The sequence below is a fragment of the Trachypithecus francoisi genome, unplaced genomic scaffold (assembly GCF_009764315.1).
Source record: "Trachypithecus francoisi isolate TF-2019V2 unplaced genomic scaffold, Tfra_2.0 Lachesis_group20, whole genome shotgun sequence".
Taxonomy (NCBI): Eukaryota; Metazoa; Chordata; class Mammalia; order Primates; family Cercopithecidae; genus Trachypithecus; species Trachypithecus francoisi.
Genome location: NW_022681466.1, coordinates 70,714,033 through 70,729,712, shown reverse-complemented (window position 1 = coordinate 70,729,712; position 15,680 = coordinate 70,714,033). Strand labels below are relative to the sequence as shown.

The 15,680-nt window shown below is 56.0% G+C and overlaps 1 protein-coding gene across 3 annotated transcripts; it reads right to left on the bottom strand.

Moving 5' to 3' along the window:
• Window positions 1-3,269: 3,269 nt before the first annotated feature.
• On the bottom strand, window positions 3,270-15,481 carry SCARF1 (scavenger receptor class F member 1). Of its 3 annotated transcripts, none has more exons than XM_033185170.1 (11): window positions 15,019-15,481; window positions 14,635-14,696; window positions 14,324-14,425; window positions 12,941-13,466; window positions 10,540-10,758; window positions 10,006-10,134; window positions 9,735-9,838; window positions 8,266-8,386; window positions 6,429-6,550; window positions 6,197-6,306; window positions 3,270-5,064 (listed from the first exon to the last, which is right to left on the bottom strand). In XM_033185170.1, exons 1-11 carry the CDS (start codon window positions 15,234-15,236, stop codon window positions 4,951-4,953), a joined length of 1,827 nt encoding a protein of 608 aa, XP_033041061.1. In that variant the 5' UTR covers window positions 15,237-15,481; the 3' UTR covers window positions 3,270-4,950. The 3 variants fall into 3 exon arrangements, with proteins under 3 accessions (XP_033041061.1, XP_033041058.1, XP_033041060.1); XM_033185167.1 differs by having other exon boundaries at window positions 6,197-6,343; window positions 15,019-15,479; XM_033185169.1 differs by lacking the exon at window positions 10,006-10,134 and having other exon boundaries at window positions 6,197-6,343; window positions 15,019-15,479.
• Window positions 15,482-15,680: the final 199 nt, after the last annotated feature.

Genomic DNA, 15,680 nt, shown 5'->3' with positions numbered 1-15,680 from the left:
GACGGAAAAGAAACTCAACCTTAGAATACTCATAGAAATTTAAATAGTAGGCCGGGCGCGGTGGCTCAAGCCTGTATCCCAGCACTTTGGGAGGCCGAGACGGGCGGATCACGAGGTCAGGAGATCGAGACCATCCTGGCGAACACAGTGAAACCCCGTCTCTACTAAAAAAAATACAAAAAACTAGCCAGGCAAGGTGGTGGGTGCCTGTAATCCCAGCTACTCGGGAGGCTGAGGCAGGAGAATGGTGGGAACCCGGGAGGCGGAGCTTGCAGTGAGCTGAGATCCGGCCACTGCACTCCAGCCTGGGTGACAGAGCCAGACTCTGTCTCAAAAAAAAAGAAATTTAAATTGTAATGAGATATAATTGTTGATGGTTAAACACAAAAACAAAAAAAATTTTTTTTTTTTTGAGACAGAGTCTCATTCTGTCTCTCAGGCTGGAGTGCAATGGCACGATCTCGGCTCACTGCAAGCTCCACCTCCCGGGTTCACGCCATTCTCCTGCCTCAGCCTCCCGAGTAGCTGGAACTACAGGTGCCTGCCACCTCACCCAGCTAATTTTTTTGTATTAGTAGAGATGGAGTTTCACCGTGTTCACCAGGATGGTCTCGATCTCCTGACCTCGTGATCCGCCCGCCTAAGCCTCCCAGGCGTGAGCCACTGTGCCTGGCCAAAAAAAATTTATATATACTTTTTAGAAGCTTTAGTGGCTGGGCACAGTGGCTCACGCCTGTCATCCCAGCACTTTGGGAGGCCAAGGTGGGCAGATTTTCTGAGGTCAGAAAGACCAACTTGGCCAACATGGCGAAACCCCGTCTCTACTAAAAATACAAAAAATTAGCTGGATGTGGTGGCACGCACCTGTAGTCCTGGCTACTCGAGAGGCTGAGGCAGGATAATTGCTTGAACCCGGGAGGCGGAGGTTGCAGTGAGCCGAGATCGTGCCATTGTACTCCAGCCTGGGCAACGGAAAGAGACTTCGTCTCAAAAAAAAAAGAAGCTTTAGCATGTGTTACTTTATTTTTACCACGGTGGAATAATGAGATACCCTTTTTTATCTGATCAGATTGAGTTTAGGGACACAGATTCCCCCATAATTTGTGAGAATATACAAATCCAAACAACATTTTTGGAGACAATTTGGAGTAAGTACAGAAGTGTCTAACTTCCTTACCCTACAACTCAACAACCCTGCTTCTAGGAATCTATTCGATAGAAAAACTTGCACAAATGTAAAAATAAATATGGGGCCGGGCGCGGTGGTTCACGCCTGTGATCCCAGCACTTTGGGAGGCTGAGGCGGGTGGATCACCTGAGGTTGGGAGTTCAAGACCAGCCTGACTAACATGGAGAAACCCCGTCTCTACGGAAAATACAAAATTAACTGGGTGTGGTGTCAGGTGCCTGTAATCCCAGCTACTCAGGAGGCTGAGGCAGGAGAATCGCTTGAACCCAGGAGGTGGAGGTTGCAATGAGCTGAGATCGTGCCATTGCACTCCAGCCTGGGCAACAAGATTGAAACTCCGTCTCAAAAAATAAATAAATATGGACAAAGTTGTATGCTATGTCATTGTTTATTGTATCAAAACAGATCAGAACAACCCAACCATCCACTGGCAGGGGAATGATTTAAATACTTGTGCTAGATGGAATCTCATGTAGTCATTTTTTTAAATAAAGAGAGGTAGCTTTATTTTATGGACATTGAACTATATCCAGGATATATTGTTAAGTAGAAAAGCAAGTTGAGGCCGGGCGCGGTGGCTCAAGCCTGTAATCCCAGCACTTTGGGAGGCCGAGACGGGCGGATCACGAGGTCAGGAGATCGAGACCATCCTGGCTAACACGGTGAAACCCCGTCTCTACTAAAAAATACAAAAAACTAGCCGGGCGAGGTGGCGGGTGCCTGTAGTCCCAGCTACTCGGGAGGCTGAGGCAGGAGAATGGCCTAAACCCGGGAGGCGGAGCTTGCAGTGAGCTGAGATTGGCCACTGCCCTCCAGCCTGGGCAACAGAGCGAGACTCCATCTCAAAAAAAAAAAAAAAAAGAAAAGCAAGTTGAGGCTGGCCGCGGTGGCTCACGCCTGTAATCCCAGCACTTCGGGAGACCAAGGCGGGTCAGGAGTTCGAGACCAGCCTGGCCAACATGGTGAAACCCCGTCTCTACTAAAAATACAAAAATTAGCCAGGCGTGGTGACACGCGCCTGTAATCGCAGCTACTCAGGACACTGAGGCAAGAGAATCGCTTGAACCTGGGAGGCAGAGGTTGCAGTGAGCCAAGATTGTACCACTGCACTCCAGCCTGGGCAACAGAGCAAGACCCCATCTCAAAAAAAAAAAAAAAGAAGCTGAGAACAGTATACTAAGTATGCTAAAATTTTGTTTTTGTTTAAAATATTTATTGACAGGTACACAGAAAAACGTCGGAAAGAAAGCACCCAATTGTTGATGAGATTCTCTGAGCACTGGGATAAAAGAAGCTGCCCCTGGCCAGGCGTGGTGTCTCATGCCTATAATCCCAACACTCTGGGAGGCCCAGGTGGTGGATCCCTTGAGGTTGGGAGTTGAAGACCAGCCTGGCCAACATGGTGAAACCCTGTCTCCACCAAAAATTACAAAAATTAGCCAGGCGTGGTGGCGGGTGCTTGTAATCCCAGCTACTCCGGAGGCTGAGGCAGGAGAATGGCTTGAACCCGGGAGGCAGAGGTTGCAGTGAGCCAAGATCATGCCACTGTACTCCAGCCTGGGTGACAGAGTGAGACTCCATCTTTTTTTTTTTTTTTTTTTTGAGACAGAGTCTCGCTCTGTCGCCCAGGCTGGAGTGCGGTGGCCGGATCTCAGTTCACTGCAAGCTCCGCCTCCCGGGTTCACGCCATTCTCCTGCCTCAGCCTCCTGAGTAGCTGGGACTACAGGCGCCCGCCACCTCGCCTGGCTAGTTTTTTGTATTTTTTTTTTTTTTAGTAGAGACGGGGTTTCACCGTGTTAGCCAGGATGGTCTTGATCTCCTGACCTCGTGATCCGCCCGTCTCGGCCTCCCAAAGTGCTGGGATGACAGGCTTGAGCCACCGCGCCCGGCCGAGACTCCATCTTAAAGAAAGAAAGAAAGCATGGGGGGAGCTGCCCCTTTTCTTTCCTGACTAGGTAATATGTGAGCAAAGAATTCAAGCAAGACCAAAGAGGTGCCAGGCAAAAGCAGATTCTACCCTCTCTTAGATTCACACCCACAGATGCCTCTGGGGAGAAGGGAAATCTCCGTTTTACTTTATACATGTCTGTAATGTTAGTACTTTTTATTTTTTTAACAAAGATCATTGCTTTTTATTGTACTTTATTAAATTCTATCTAGTAACAAAAGTAAAAAAGAATGTTCACTGTAGAAAATTTGCAAACTATACAAAAGTTTCAGAAGAAAATAAATATCACCTACAATCTCATCTTCCAGAGGAAAATACCATTTAGTGCCTTTCCCTTGAATCTGTTTTTATGCACATACATCCTTTTTACAAAGTTCATAGGCTGGGCACGGTGGCTCATGCCTGTCATCCCAGCACTTTGGGAGGCCGAGGCAGGTGGATCACGAGGTCAGGAGATCGAGAGCATCCTGGCTAACATGGTGAAACCCCATCTCTACTAAAAATAATAAAAAAAAAATTAGCCGGGCATGGTGGTGGGCACCTGTAGCCCCAGCTACTCGGGAGGCTGAGGCAGAATGGCGTGAATCTGGCAGGTGGAGCTTACAGTGAGCCAAGATTGCGCCACTGCACTCCAGCCTGGGGGACAGAGCGAGACTCTGTCTCAAAAACAAAACAAAACAAACAACAACAAAAAAGAAATATTTGTTTAGCCAATCTTTTATCAGCAAACATGTAGGTTGTCATTTCAGAAAAATGTTTTGCACATGAAAGAAAGAATAGCCCTTATGAGGCACACAGGGTCCAGGACAGCAGAGGAGAAGTCCGTGCAGGCAACCCTTCCTGACCCCATCCTGCAGGGTCTCTGCCCAGGCCTTCTAGGCCCCCTCTGGGAGCACCACCAGGGCCCTGGGCCAACTGGCCTGGAAGCCTTGCCTTTTCCCTGTGGAGGGGCAGAGGCTCTGGTCTGTCTGTCCTGGCCCTGGGATCATTTTCCAGCACACAGCACAGTCTAGTCCATGGCAGCTCTGATCCCATCCAGTCTCCTCACTCCCCAAATGCAAGGTCATCAGGGTTCTGGTGGCCTGGAGATGGGTACAACATTCTCATACTCAGGTTCCTCCTGCCTTTCCTCTTCAGCCTGCTTCTGGGGATCCTGTTTCGGGAAGCCAGCCCCAGAGATTGGCTCCTGGGCCCTCCCTGAACTCTCCGTGCCAGCCCCCAGCCCCCGGGCCACTTCCTCTGGTCTGACTGCCATAGGCCCTGTGGCCCCAGTAAGCCCAGCTTTTGGGGCTGAGTTGGGGCTCTGGCTGACAGAGCCAGAGGCCAGGCCAGGGCTGCCCTTCTTCCGATTCAGGGCCTGGCGTGGAGGCTTAGGGATGGCCCTCTTGACCTTGGGTTCTGCCTGGCCTTTCTGAAAGCCACCAAAATGGCGGAAGGCAGAGCGGACAGGGCCTTCAGATCCCCGGGGCGTCCCCACCAGCATGTAGACCGTGGTCACAGGGCCTGGGCTCTCCTGGACACTGCCCTCAATGGCTTCCACGTGCTCAGCCACTGTCCGGCCTCCAGGTGGGGGCCGTCGGGGTCCAGTGGCCGAATCTCCTGGACTGGCAGCCGCAGGAAGGGACTCATCTGTTTCTGCTTCCTCCAGGCCTGTGGACTCTTCGGCTTCCCGGCCCTCAGGACCTAATTGTGCCCCCCGGGAGAGCCTCTTGGGCTTTCGGAGCGGGCTGGAGAGCTCCCCTGAGCCTCGGCGACTCTGTGGCGCAAACTTGGTACCTTCAGCAAAGGAGACCGATGGCCGCTTGGCCCGAGCTAGACTGGAGGTGCGCGGGATGGCGAATGGCGTGGAGGCGTCCTCAGGGGGCGGGAAAGCACCTCCAGCCAGGCTGGCCTCTGACGACTCTGCCTGGGCCACAGGGACCATCCCTGGCAGACAAGACAGAAGAGCTTGGCTGGAGCTGAATTGGCCACCCCAATGCATCCTACCCACAGCTCAGTATCTTCCAGGAGGCCTCAAAAATAGGGCAAGGAGGAGGGCAAGGAAGAGGAGAGAGGCAGAAGGACCAATTCAGGTAGACACTGTTACGTCTACACTCTTTTTTTTTTTTTAATTTTTGTAGAGATGGGGTCTCACTATGTTGGCCAGGCTGGTATCAAACCCCTGGCCTCAGGCAATCCTCCCGCCTCAGCCTCCCAAAGTGCTGGGATCACAGGTGTGAATCACCACACCTGGTCTCTATACTCTTCTCACCACCTCTCCCTACTTTGAAATACTATCACACTCTAACCAAGCTAAAACTATTTTGATGTCACCGAGCCACATCCCTCCCACCTCTGGGCCTTCGTGTAGGCTGTTCCATCTTCCTAAAACACCATTCCCTCCTCTCCCTGACTTTCACTTGGTTAACTCCTCCTGATTCTGCTAGACTCGACTGGGATACGACACACATCTTCCCTGACTCGAGTCACCCCAACATGGTGAGCGAATGAGCCCCTACTTGTATGTCCCCCATGGAGACACATATCACTGTGTCCTGTCATTGTCTGATGACTGCCTGTCTGACTCTAAGCTTGGTGAGGATAGGAATCTATCTTGTTATCTCTTGTTGAATCTATCTTGTTATCCCCGGAGCCAAGAACAGTGACTAACACAGAATGGGCCCTTAATAACTGTTTGCCGGCCGGGCGCGGTGGCTCACGCCTGTCATCCCAGCACTTCTGGAGGCTGAGGTGGGTGGATCACAAGGTCAGGAGATCGAGATCATCTTGGCCAAAGTGGTGAAACCCCGTCTCTACTAAAATAGGAAAATTAGCCAGACGCAGTGGCGAGCACCTGTAATCTCAGCTACTAGGGAGGCTGAGGCAGGGGAATCGCTTGAACCTGGGAGGCGGAGGTTGCAGTGAACTGAGATTGCACCACTGGACTCCAGTCTGGCGACAGAGCAAGACCCAGTCTCAATAAATAAATAAATAAATAAATAACTGTTTGCTGGGGGACTATAGAGGGGTCGTGGTGGGCAGGGCTGCTCAGGGGCTATGTGGGCTGCTGGGGGGCTACCTTCGTGGGACGGCACACAGTAGGCAGGAACCTCGTCTGCCTCCACAGACTCAGGATCGGATGAGAAGGAGTCATCGGAGGCCCAGCCGGCAGAGGGTGGCTCGATGAAGCTGTGGTTGAAGGGGACCTCCGGGTCGTGATGTGAAACTGTAGAGACTCCAGATCAGGCGCCTGCAGGACCTGATGCAAAGCCTTGTCCAATCCCAGACCCCGGCCCCCAGCGCCCACTGACCTGTCACCCAGGGTAGCTTGTGGGAGCTGAGGGAACCGCAGGGCAGTGTGGAGCCTAAGCTGGTCAGTGTTCCCCAGACCTGCATCTTCATCCTGGACACGGTAGCTCTATCTCTTGTTGGCCTGAGTGAGGAGGGCAGGGACAGTGGTCAGTACATAAGACCCAAGGTGACCCGGGTCACCTTGGCAGGGTGTGACAGGGTGACGACCTCTACTTCAGTGGCTCTCTATTGACTGCAGAATAAAATCCAAACGACTGAGCCCAAGATTAAGGCCTGCCACAGAACCAAGTGTAACTCTAGAGTCAGACGGCCCTAAGTAACAACTCTGGCTCAGACTTCACCTCCCTGGGCCTCAGTTTCCATATCTGTAAAACAGATCCTGTCTGTCTGTCTGTCTGTCTATCTATCTATTTGTCTATCTATCCATCCATCTGTCTATCTGTAGGACCTGGCAGGGTGCCAAGGGTTTTGTGGGGGCTTTTCCAAAATGCAGCTCCTTGTTATTATCATCCTAGCTGAGCCCCAGCTCACCTCTCTCCCTCTCTCTCTCTCTCTCTCTATTTTTGAGACAGAGTCTCGCTCTTGTTGCCCAGGCTAGAGTGCAATGGTGCGATCTTGGCTCACTGTAACCTCCACCTTCCAGGTTCAAGCGATTCTCCTGCCTTAGCCTGCTGAGTAGCTGAGATTACAGGCAGCCACCACCATGCCCAGCTCATTTTGTATTTTTAGTAGAGATGGGGTTTCACCATGTTGGCTAGGGTGGTCTTGAACTCCTGACCTCAGGTGATCCGCCCGCCTCGGCCTCCCAAAGTGCTGGGATTACAGGTGTGAGCCACTGTGCCTGGCCTACCAGTCTCAAATGACACCCCCTCCAGGAAGCCTTCCCTTGTTCCCACTCTGCTCTACCCCCACATGGGAAGGAGGCTGCTCCACTCTTCACCGTTCCTCCAACAGCCTTTGCACCTGTCCTTGTGTCCCTGTGAGGCGCTTCTTGCCACCCTGGGCTCTATGGCCTGGGCCAGTGGCAACTGTATCTGCTCATCTGTGAATGCCACACAAGCACAGAGGAGGACGTGCTGGAGGACTAGGGCAGGAACTAGCAAGAGAGCACCAGACAAAGAGTCCAAAAAGGTGGAGAGGGGCTTCCTGTGTGCCAGTAACCAGCTAGATCACCTTGGGCCTCAGTGTCCTCTGGGAATTGAGGACAATAATCCTCCTGGCCCTACATTCCCTGTTCCAAACCTCCAGGCTGTTGTGAGTCTCAAAGAAGCCTGGAGTGTGAAAGGTTTCATAAGGGAACAAAGCTCTGCGTAAGCCCCCCCGCAGCGGGCCCCACCAGCCCGACCCTCCCTCCCCTCTCCATCTCTCAGGAAGCTACATTCTCTGCTAACCCACTGCACAGACATTGATGTCACTTTCCTTTGCGGGGCATCTGAGGCCTGGTCTCTTTCCCTCCTGGCCCAGAGCCGGGCTGCTCCTGCCGTGGTCCCAGTCCTCCTCCCCTGGTCCCCGCTGGTGTCAGCTCTCTGCCTCCCGCTGCAGGCTCCAGTTTGCCAGCTTAGTGCCCATGCAACTCAGAAACTCACTCATCGAAGGCTTCCAAGGAGGGCAGGCAGCTGACCCGGTGTCTCCAGTGTCTCCAGGCCACAGTCACTGCCAACTACCTCCATCACCTCTGACCCACGTGGGCAACAAGGCCAGCCCTCCCCACCCCCATCACCTCTGACCTATGTGGGTGATGAGGCCAGCCCTCCCCACCCGGAAAGGAAACCAGATGCCTCCCTGCTCCCATCCCATGGCCTGAGCTGTGTGGGGAAGGGAGGGGCTAGTGTTCACCTGTCCTTGAGGTCTGATCGGGTGGCCCAGCAGCAGCAGGCACAGCAGGCGAGGCCCAGGAACAGCAGCAGCAGAGGCACAAGGCTGCTTGCGATAAGGGTGGCGTCCCGACTGCGAGAGCCTGGGGGAGCCGGAGATGGGGGATATTCAGGCCTTCCTGTCTCCTACACATCCTGTCTTTGCTCTGAGTTGCCTGCTACCCAGAAGCTTCTTCGTGGAGGTCTCTCCCTGCCTCCGGGCAGCCTCTCTGCTGGCGTGTCCCCTCCGCAGGGTCTGTGGCCCATTGCACAGATTCTTGCCCCTGAGGCCATGTCAGTGTCCAACCACCCTGCTGCGCATTTCATGGCTCTAGCCTGGTTTCGCAGGGGTCCGGGGCTCTGTCACATCTTCAGGGAGCCCCAGAGCATCCACACAGAACTCAGGTATAAAGAATGTCTCTGGCTGGGCGTGGTGGCTCAAGCCTGTAATCCCAGCACTTTGGGAGGCCGAGGCGGGCGGATCACGAGGTCAGGAGATCGAGACCATCCTGGCTAATACGGTGAAACACCGTCTCTACTAAAAAATACAAAAAACTAGCCGGGCGAGGTGGCGGGTGCCTGTAGTCCCAGCTACTCGGGAGGCTGAGGCAGGAGAATGGCGTGAACCCGGGAGGCGGAGCTTGCAGTGAGCTGAGATCCGGCCACTGCACTCCAGCCCGGGTGACACAGCGAGACTCCATCTCAAAAAAAAAAAAAAAAAAGAATGTCTCATGGCCGGGCGCGGTGGCTCAAGCCTGTAATCCCAGCACTTTGGGAGGCCGAGACGGGCGGATCACGAGGTCAGGAGATCGAGACCATCCTGGCTAATACGGTGAAACCCCTCTCTACTAAAAATACAAAAACTAGCCGGGCGAGGTGGCGGGCGCCTGTAGTCCCAGCTACTCGGGAGGCTGAGGCAGGAGAATGGCGGAAACCCAGGAGGCGGAGCTTGCAGTGAGCTGAGATCTGGCCACTGCACTCCAGTCCGGGCGACAGAGCGAGACTCCGCCTCAAAAAAAAAAAAAAAAAAAAAAGAATGTCTCTGGACCGGGTGCGGTGGCTCATGCTTGTGATCCCAGCACTTTGGGTGACAGAGGCAGGCACCTGAGGTCAGGAGTTCGAGACCAGCCTGGCCAACATGGTGAAACCCTGTCTCTACTAAAAATACAAAAATTAACCCGGCATGGTGGTGGGCACCTGTAATCCCAGCTACTCGAGAGGCTGAGGTGGGAGAATGGCTTGAATCCGGGAGGCGGAAGTTGCAGTGAGCTGAGATCGTGCCAGTGCACTCCAGCCTGGGAGATAGAGCAAGACTCCATCTCAAGAAAGAAAAAAAAAAAAGAATGTCTCTGAAGTGGGCCCAGTCTCCCTGGTGAGGAACTGGCCCTGGAGCCCGTGTGAAGGGCCCGCCTTTCCCTGGCTACTGCACCCTGCAGCCTTCTTCCACCTTACCCGGCTGGCAGGACCCAGAGACAGGGTGGCAGGGTCCCTCTGGGCATTCACAGGGAACTGAGCAGTTGTGTCCATGGAAGCCGGCTGGGCAGGAGGCGTTGCAGCTGCGGAGTGACATGGAGAGGCAGGCTGAGGGCTGGGTGAAGGGAGGGGCAGGCAGGAGACAGGCAGGGAGATTTCCGGGCACTGTCCAGGCAAGTTGAGGAAACGCTGCACAGAGGCCTGACCTAGGCCCCTGGTACTCTCCTGCCCCCAGGACCCCCGTCCTCACCTGGGCCCCCAGTAGCCGGCACTGCAGACACATTCCCCTGTCACAGCGTCACAAGCCCCCTGAACACAGGTGGGGCAGGTAGAGCCACAGTCTTCCCCAAAGGTGTCAGTGGGGCAGGGGTCTTCACACCTGGGGTGAGGCAAGACTCAGGGAAGGGGAGAGCAAGGCAGGCCTGGCCCCCACCGTGGGACCCCACCCGTCTGCTCCGGGCTCCTGGACTCAAGGACTCAACTGGCCACTCCTTAGCAGTGAAGCTCAGGTGTAAATAGGGCCTTGAACTTGGGGCCGAATCCAGCAGGTGACAGACTACAAGTCCCTGGGGGCGGGGAGGGCAGGAAGCCTCAGAGGGGAGGGAGCTGGGATCCTGCCCAGGTCCCCCCAGAACTCATTGCTCTCCCCAACTCTTCAACAGGAGGGAGGCCCTTGGGACTGCATGAACCTGTGTGTCAGAGAGGGGTGGTGCTCTCAGAGAGAGCCACTGAGGTGAGGGTCCTGGGGGGGTGCACCCCACCCTGAACAGAATGGTGCACTCACCTGGGCCCCAGCCAGCCAGGGTCACAGCGCTGACAGTGGCCAGTATCCGGCTGACAGGCCTCCCCATGTCGGCAGTGAGAGCACTGCTGTCCGCAGCTCTCGCCAAAGGTGCCAGGCAGGCAGGGCTGTTGGCACTGGGTTCCGTTCCAGCCGGGCTCGCAGGACTCACAGCTGCCAGTGTCTGGAGAGCACGGCTCATTGTGCTTGCAGTGGCCACAGCTGGGAAGAGAAGGGCTTTGTGAGAGCAGTGGGGGTGGATGGATGGAGCGCCCACCCCTTCCAACCCCTGTACTCCACGCAGGCCTTCGGGGGCCCTGGAGGGTGTTCGGCTCCCACCTGGGTCACTCAGGCAGGTTTGCGCCTCAGTTTCCCCACGTTGTACAATGAAGACAAATGAGGGCTCTTACAGGATCCCATCCCTTTCCTTCAAAGCGTCTACTCTGTGACCATCTTTCCCTGGGTCCCAGGGTCATCAGGAGGCAGCAGCCCAGCCAGGGCAGCCAAGTCAGCCCCAAGCTCTGAGTCCCATCTGCCAGGTCTGCCAGGCCTTCCTCCTGTCCTTTCCCTTTTCTTCCTTTCACACCAAGCAACCCCGGGGTCTGGCATGAATGGAAGTGTCTTCTACTCCATCACATGAAATTTAAAAATGTAAAGTGTTTTCACCCAGAGGAAGTGTCAGTAGTGTCTTCTACTCCATCACATGAAATTAAAAAATGTAAAGTGTTTTCACCCAGAGGTCCCCAAACCCTGGGCCATGGACTGGTACTAGTCCATGGCCTGTTAGGAACCAGGCGGCAGGGTAGAGATGAGCAGCGGGGGAGCCTGACCACCTGAACTCTGCTGCCAGCCAGATCAGGGGCAGCCTTAGATTCTCATAGGAGCGCCAATCCTATTGTGAACTGATCATGGCAGGGTCCTGGTTCCACGCTCTTTATGAGGATCTAATGCCTGATAATCTGTCACTGTCTCCCATCACCCCCAGATGAGACCATCTAGCTGTGGGAGAATAAGCTCAGGGCTCCCACTGATTCTATATTATGGTGAGTCATATAATTATTTCATTATAGATTACAATATAATAGAAAAATTGCCACGAAACCAGTCCCTGGTGCCAAAAGGTTGGAGACCACTGTTGTCACCAATATAATTTCACATTTGCCATATCTTAATTTCCCATTGATGCCTAACAGTTACTTGAAGTTTCTCCCTCAGATGCTCAACGATCTGGGATCATATACTTGGGTCAGATCCATTAGTAGGGGAGAAGAAGGGGAGTTTATAAAAGCCATTTAGCTGATCTGGACCAGCATTTTTATTTTTATTTTATTATTATTTTCTTTGAGACGGAGTCTCGCTGTGTCGCCCAGGCTAGAGTGCGATGGTGTGATCTCGGCTCACTGAAACCTCCTCCTCCCGGGTTCAAGTGATTCTCCTGCCTCAGCCTCCCAAGTAGCTGGGATTACAGGCGCCCACCACCATGCCGGCTAATTTTTGTATTTTTAGTAGAGTTGGAGTTTCACCAGGTTGGTCAGGCTGGTCTCAAACTCCTGACATCAGGTGATCCGCCCGCCTCAGCCTCCCAAAGTGCTTGGATTACAGGCGTGAGCCACTACGCCCATCCAGGGATGAAATTTCTTATGGTGAGTGCAGCTGGTCAAAGTTTGAAAGCCACTGAGTCCTAAAGGGACCTTGCCCAGGACCTTTGGTCACTCGATCCACTCATCTATATATATGGCTTGCTAGCAGTGCTAGTATTTTTTGCACAGCAGTAAACGATGAAATGAGTAGGCGGGGCTGGACCTGGGCAACAAAAGATTTTTAAAGTTTCTTGTTTCGTTTTGTTTGAGAAGGAGTCTCACACTCTGTGGAGTGCAGTGGTGCGACCTCGGCTCACTGCAACCTCGGCCTCCCTGGCTCAAGGGGTTCTCCTGCCTCAGCCTACCGAGTACCTGGGACTACAGGCGTGGCCAGGCTAATTTTTGTGTTTTTAGCAGAGACGAGGTTTCACCATGTTGGCCAGGATGGTCTCAAACTCCTGACCTCAGATGATGCGCCCGCCTCAGCCTCACAGAAGTGCTGGGATTACAGGTGTGAGCCACCGCGCCTAGATGTCTTTTCCCCTTTCTCGTCCCTCTGCTTCTTATGTTTTTTGAGGGGAGCACCGCAAAGCCCTGACCCCTCCTCCCGGCGCCCGGCCCCGGCCACCTGTCTCCGCCCTGCCCTCTCACCTGACTCCGCCCCGCCCCCTGTGTGCACCCCGCCCCCACCCTGCCCCCTCACCCGCCCCGCCCCGCCCACCTGTGTGCACCCCGCCCCCGCCCTGCCCACTCACCCGCCCCGCCCACCTGTGTGCACCCCGCTCCCGCCCCGCCCACTCACCCGCTCCGCCCCGCCCGCTCACCTGTGTGCGCACTGCACTCCGTGGCTCCCAGCCGGGCAGGGCAGCTCGCAGCGCGCTCCGCGGAAGCCAGGCGGGCAGGTGCACTGGCCGGAGGCGGTGCTGCAGCGGCCCCGCACACACTCGCACTGCTGCCGGCACTCGGGGCCCCACCAGCCCGGCCGGCAGGCGCAGCGGCCCGAGTCCTGCTCGCACGGGGAGCCGTGGCAGGTGCAGCGGAAGCTGCAGCGGCGCCCCCACCAGCCCGGCTTGCACACGCAGGCGCCCGTGGCCTGCTCGCAGCGCGCCGCCTCGGGGTTGCACTGGCACGGGCGGCGGCACGTGGGCGACCACCAGCCCGGCTGGCAGCGGCACACGCCGGTTGCGGGGTCGCAGCGCCCGTGGGGGCCGCAGGCGCACGGGAACTCGCAGCGGGCGCCCCAGCGGTCGGCCTGGCACTGGCACGCGCCCGTGGCTGGCTCACACTGGCCGTGCGGGTGGCAGGGGCAGCTCTCACGGCAGTCGGGGCCCCAGTACTGGCCCGGGCAGCCTGCAGAGGTGGGTACGGGAGGGGTCAGCGGGCTCAGGGCCGCGCGCGGACCCTTACCCTGCGTCCCCTTACGCAAGGAAAAGGGGCACGGAGCCCATCCTCCAAGAGCCGGGGACAGACCCTCGGAACATCCGGCAGCCCGTCCTGGGCAACACTCACTTCCTGCTCCGCTCTGACCTACAGAAAACCCTTAGCCATTAGTGGGAGGCTCAGCCTCCCATTTCACATTCCAGAACACACTCAGAGATCCTGAGTGGGCAGTGGACTTGCCCAGAGTGCGGCACCGAGGTGGGTGGGCCTTCCTCCATGCCTGCTCCTCCCTGCTGAGGTGGATCCCTGCTAGGCTGGAGTAGAGAGGGCTCCCTCCCCATCTCAGTCCTGGATGCTGCCCGCCAGGGTGGCAGGATAAGCCACCTTTCCCCTAGTGATTCCTTGATTCCTGGTGCCCATCCTCTGGCTTCCCAACCCCTTTCCCTTCCCTTTCCTTCTGCCAGAAAAGGCAGACAGCCGAGCCTGGGGCCTCCTTCCATCCACTGCCCATGTATAAGGCGTATGTGGGAAAGAGAAGGAAGATACTCATTTTGCAATGAAGGGGAATCACAGGTTTTCTGAGAAGTGGAAGAGGAAGATGCGCAGGTGGGCAGGGCTTTGTGGATACCGCTGAAAACCCAGTGACTCAGGCCATCTCCTAGGAGTGCGTGTCACTTCCTGTCTCTGGACCGCCATTCCTTAGTGAAGCTGGGAGGGATCCTGGCCCTGCTGTCCTGAGGCTACACGGCTACCTGCCTTGCCTGCCCCCACACCACTGTCCCCGTACCCAGCTCTGCCCACGACTTCATCCGGCCCTTGAGACTTACGGGAGCTGCAGTAGGCCCCAAAGAATCCAGGTTTGCATCGACAGAGGCCTGGCTTCACACACACCTCATCTTTCTGGCAGGCATCCGGCCCCTCACAGATGGCTGAAAGACACCCCACCCAGGTTGGAAAGACAGGAGCAGGACCAGGGGACACCCCTGCCCTCTCACTGGCTCCAGGGGCCATGCCTCCTCAAGAGGTGCCCCTGCAGGCCTGGTGTCAGGAAGGGCAGGCCCGGGAGGGTAGGAAGGAAGGGTTATTGCTGGGCTACGGCTTCCCTTCTCCTTGGCTGAGGGTCTGTCCGGCTACTTACGGATGGTGCATTCGTGATCCTTCTGCCTCCAGCCTGCGCAGCACTGCAGCTCAGCAGAGGGGCTGTGAGGCAAAAAGGGGTCAGCCGGACAAGGTGGGGGGTGCAGCCTAGCCCCGAGCAAGGTGGATCACTGTCTCTGGCTGAGGTGGGGGAGGCTGGTTTAGCCTTAGCTAGGGAGGCCTAGCAGATCTTTACCGCTCGGGTCCCCAGCCCCTCCCCTCTCCTTCCCTGGCCCTTCCACCATCTGCCCTGGCTAGCCACTACCTGCCAGGCCGCCATCAGCAGCCCTTCCTTCCAGCCCAAGCCCCCTTCCTAGTCTCCTCCTTCCCCTAAAGGCCTCAACACCGGTTCAACCACTCGCCATCAGACTCCTACAAGACCCACCTGCTGGCCACACAGACGTGCTGCCCATTGGGGTCCAGCTCAGACCCCTGAGTCCCCCGAGTCCAGAGCAGCAGCAGCGGGAGCAGCAGCCCCAGCCCCATGGCAGCCGGCGCGGTGGGAGGGCTCAGGTTCATCTGGCCCCCACAGCTCCCAACCCCCTCCCTGCTTCCTCTCAGGGCTTTTCCTGAGGAAACCAGGCCGGAGGGGCGGGCTGCCATGAGGCACCTCCCTGAGACGGAGGGGGTGGCTGGAAAGACTGACACTCAAAAAAAGAAAGGAAAAAGAAGGCAATGGCAGGGCTGAGTGGCCTCGGCCTGCCTGGAAGGGCCAGAAGGATGAAGTTGCAGGTCTCTGGGTGCCAGGGCTAGGGAAGCAGGTGGAGTGAGGGTGGGCGCCAGGGCTTTCCATCAAGCCACACTCCCAAAGCAAGGCCACCCCCGGCCGGGCGCGGTGGCTCAAGCCTGTCATCCCAGCACTTTGGGAGGCCGAGACGGGCGGATCACGAGGTCAGGAGATCAAGACCATCCTGGCTAACATGGTGAAACCCCGTCTCTACTAAAAATACAAAAAAAACTAGCCGGGCGAGGTGGCGGGCGCCTGTAGTCCCAGCTACTCGGGAGGCTAAGGCAGGAGAATGGCGTAAACCCGGGAGGCGGAGCTTG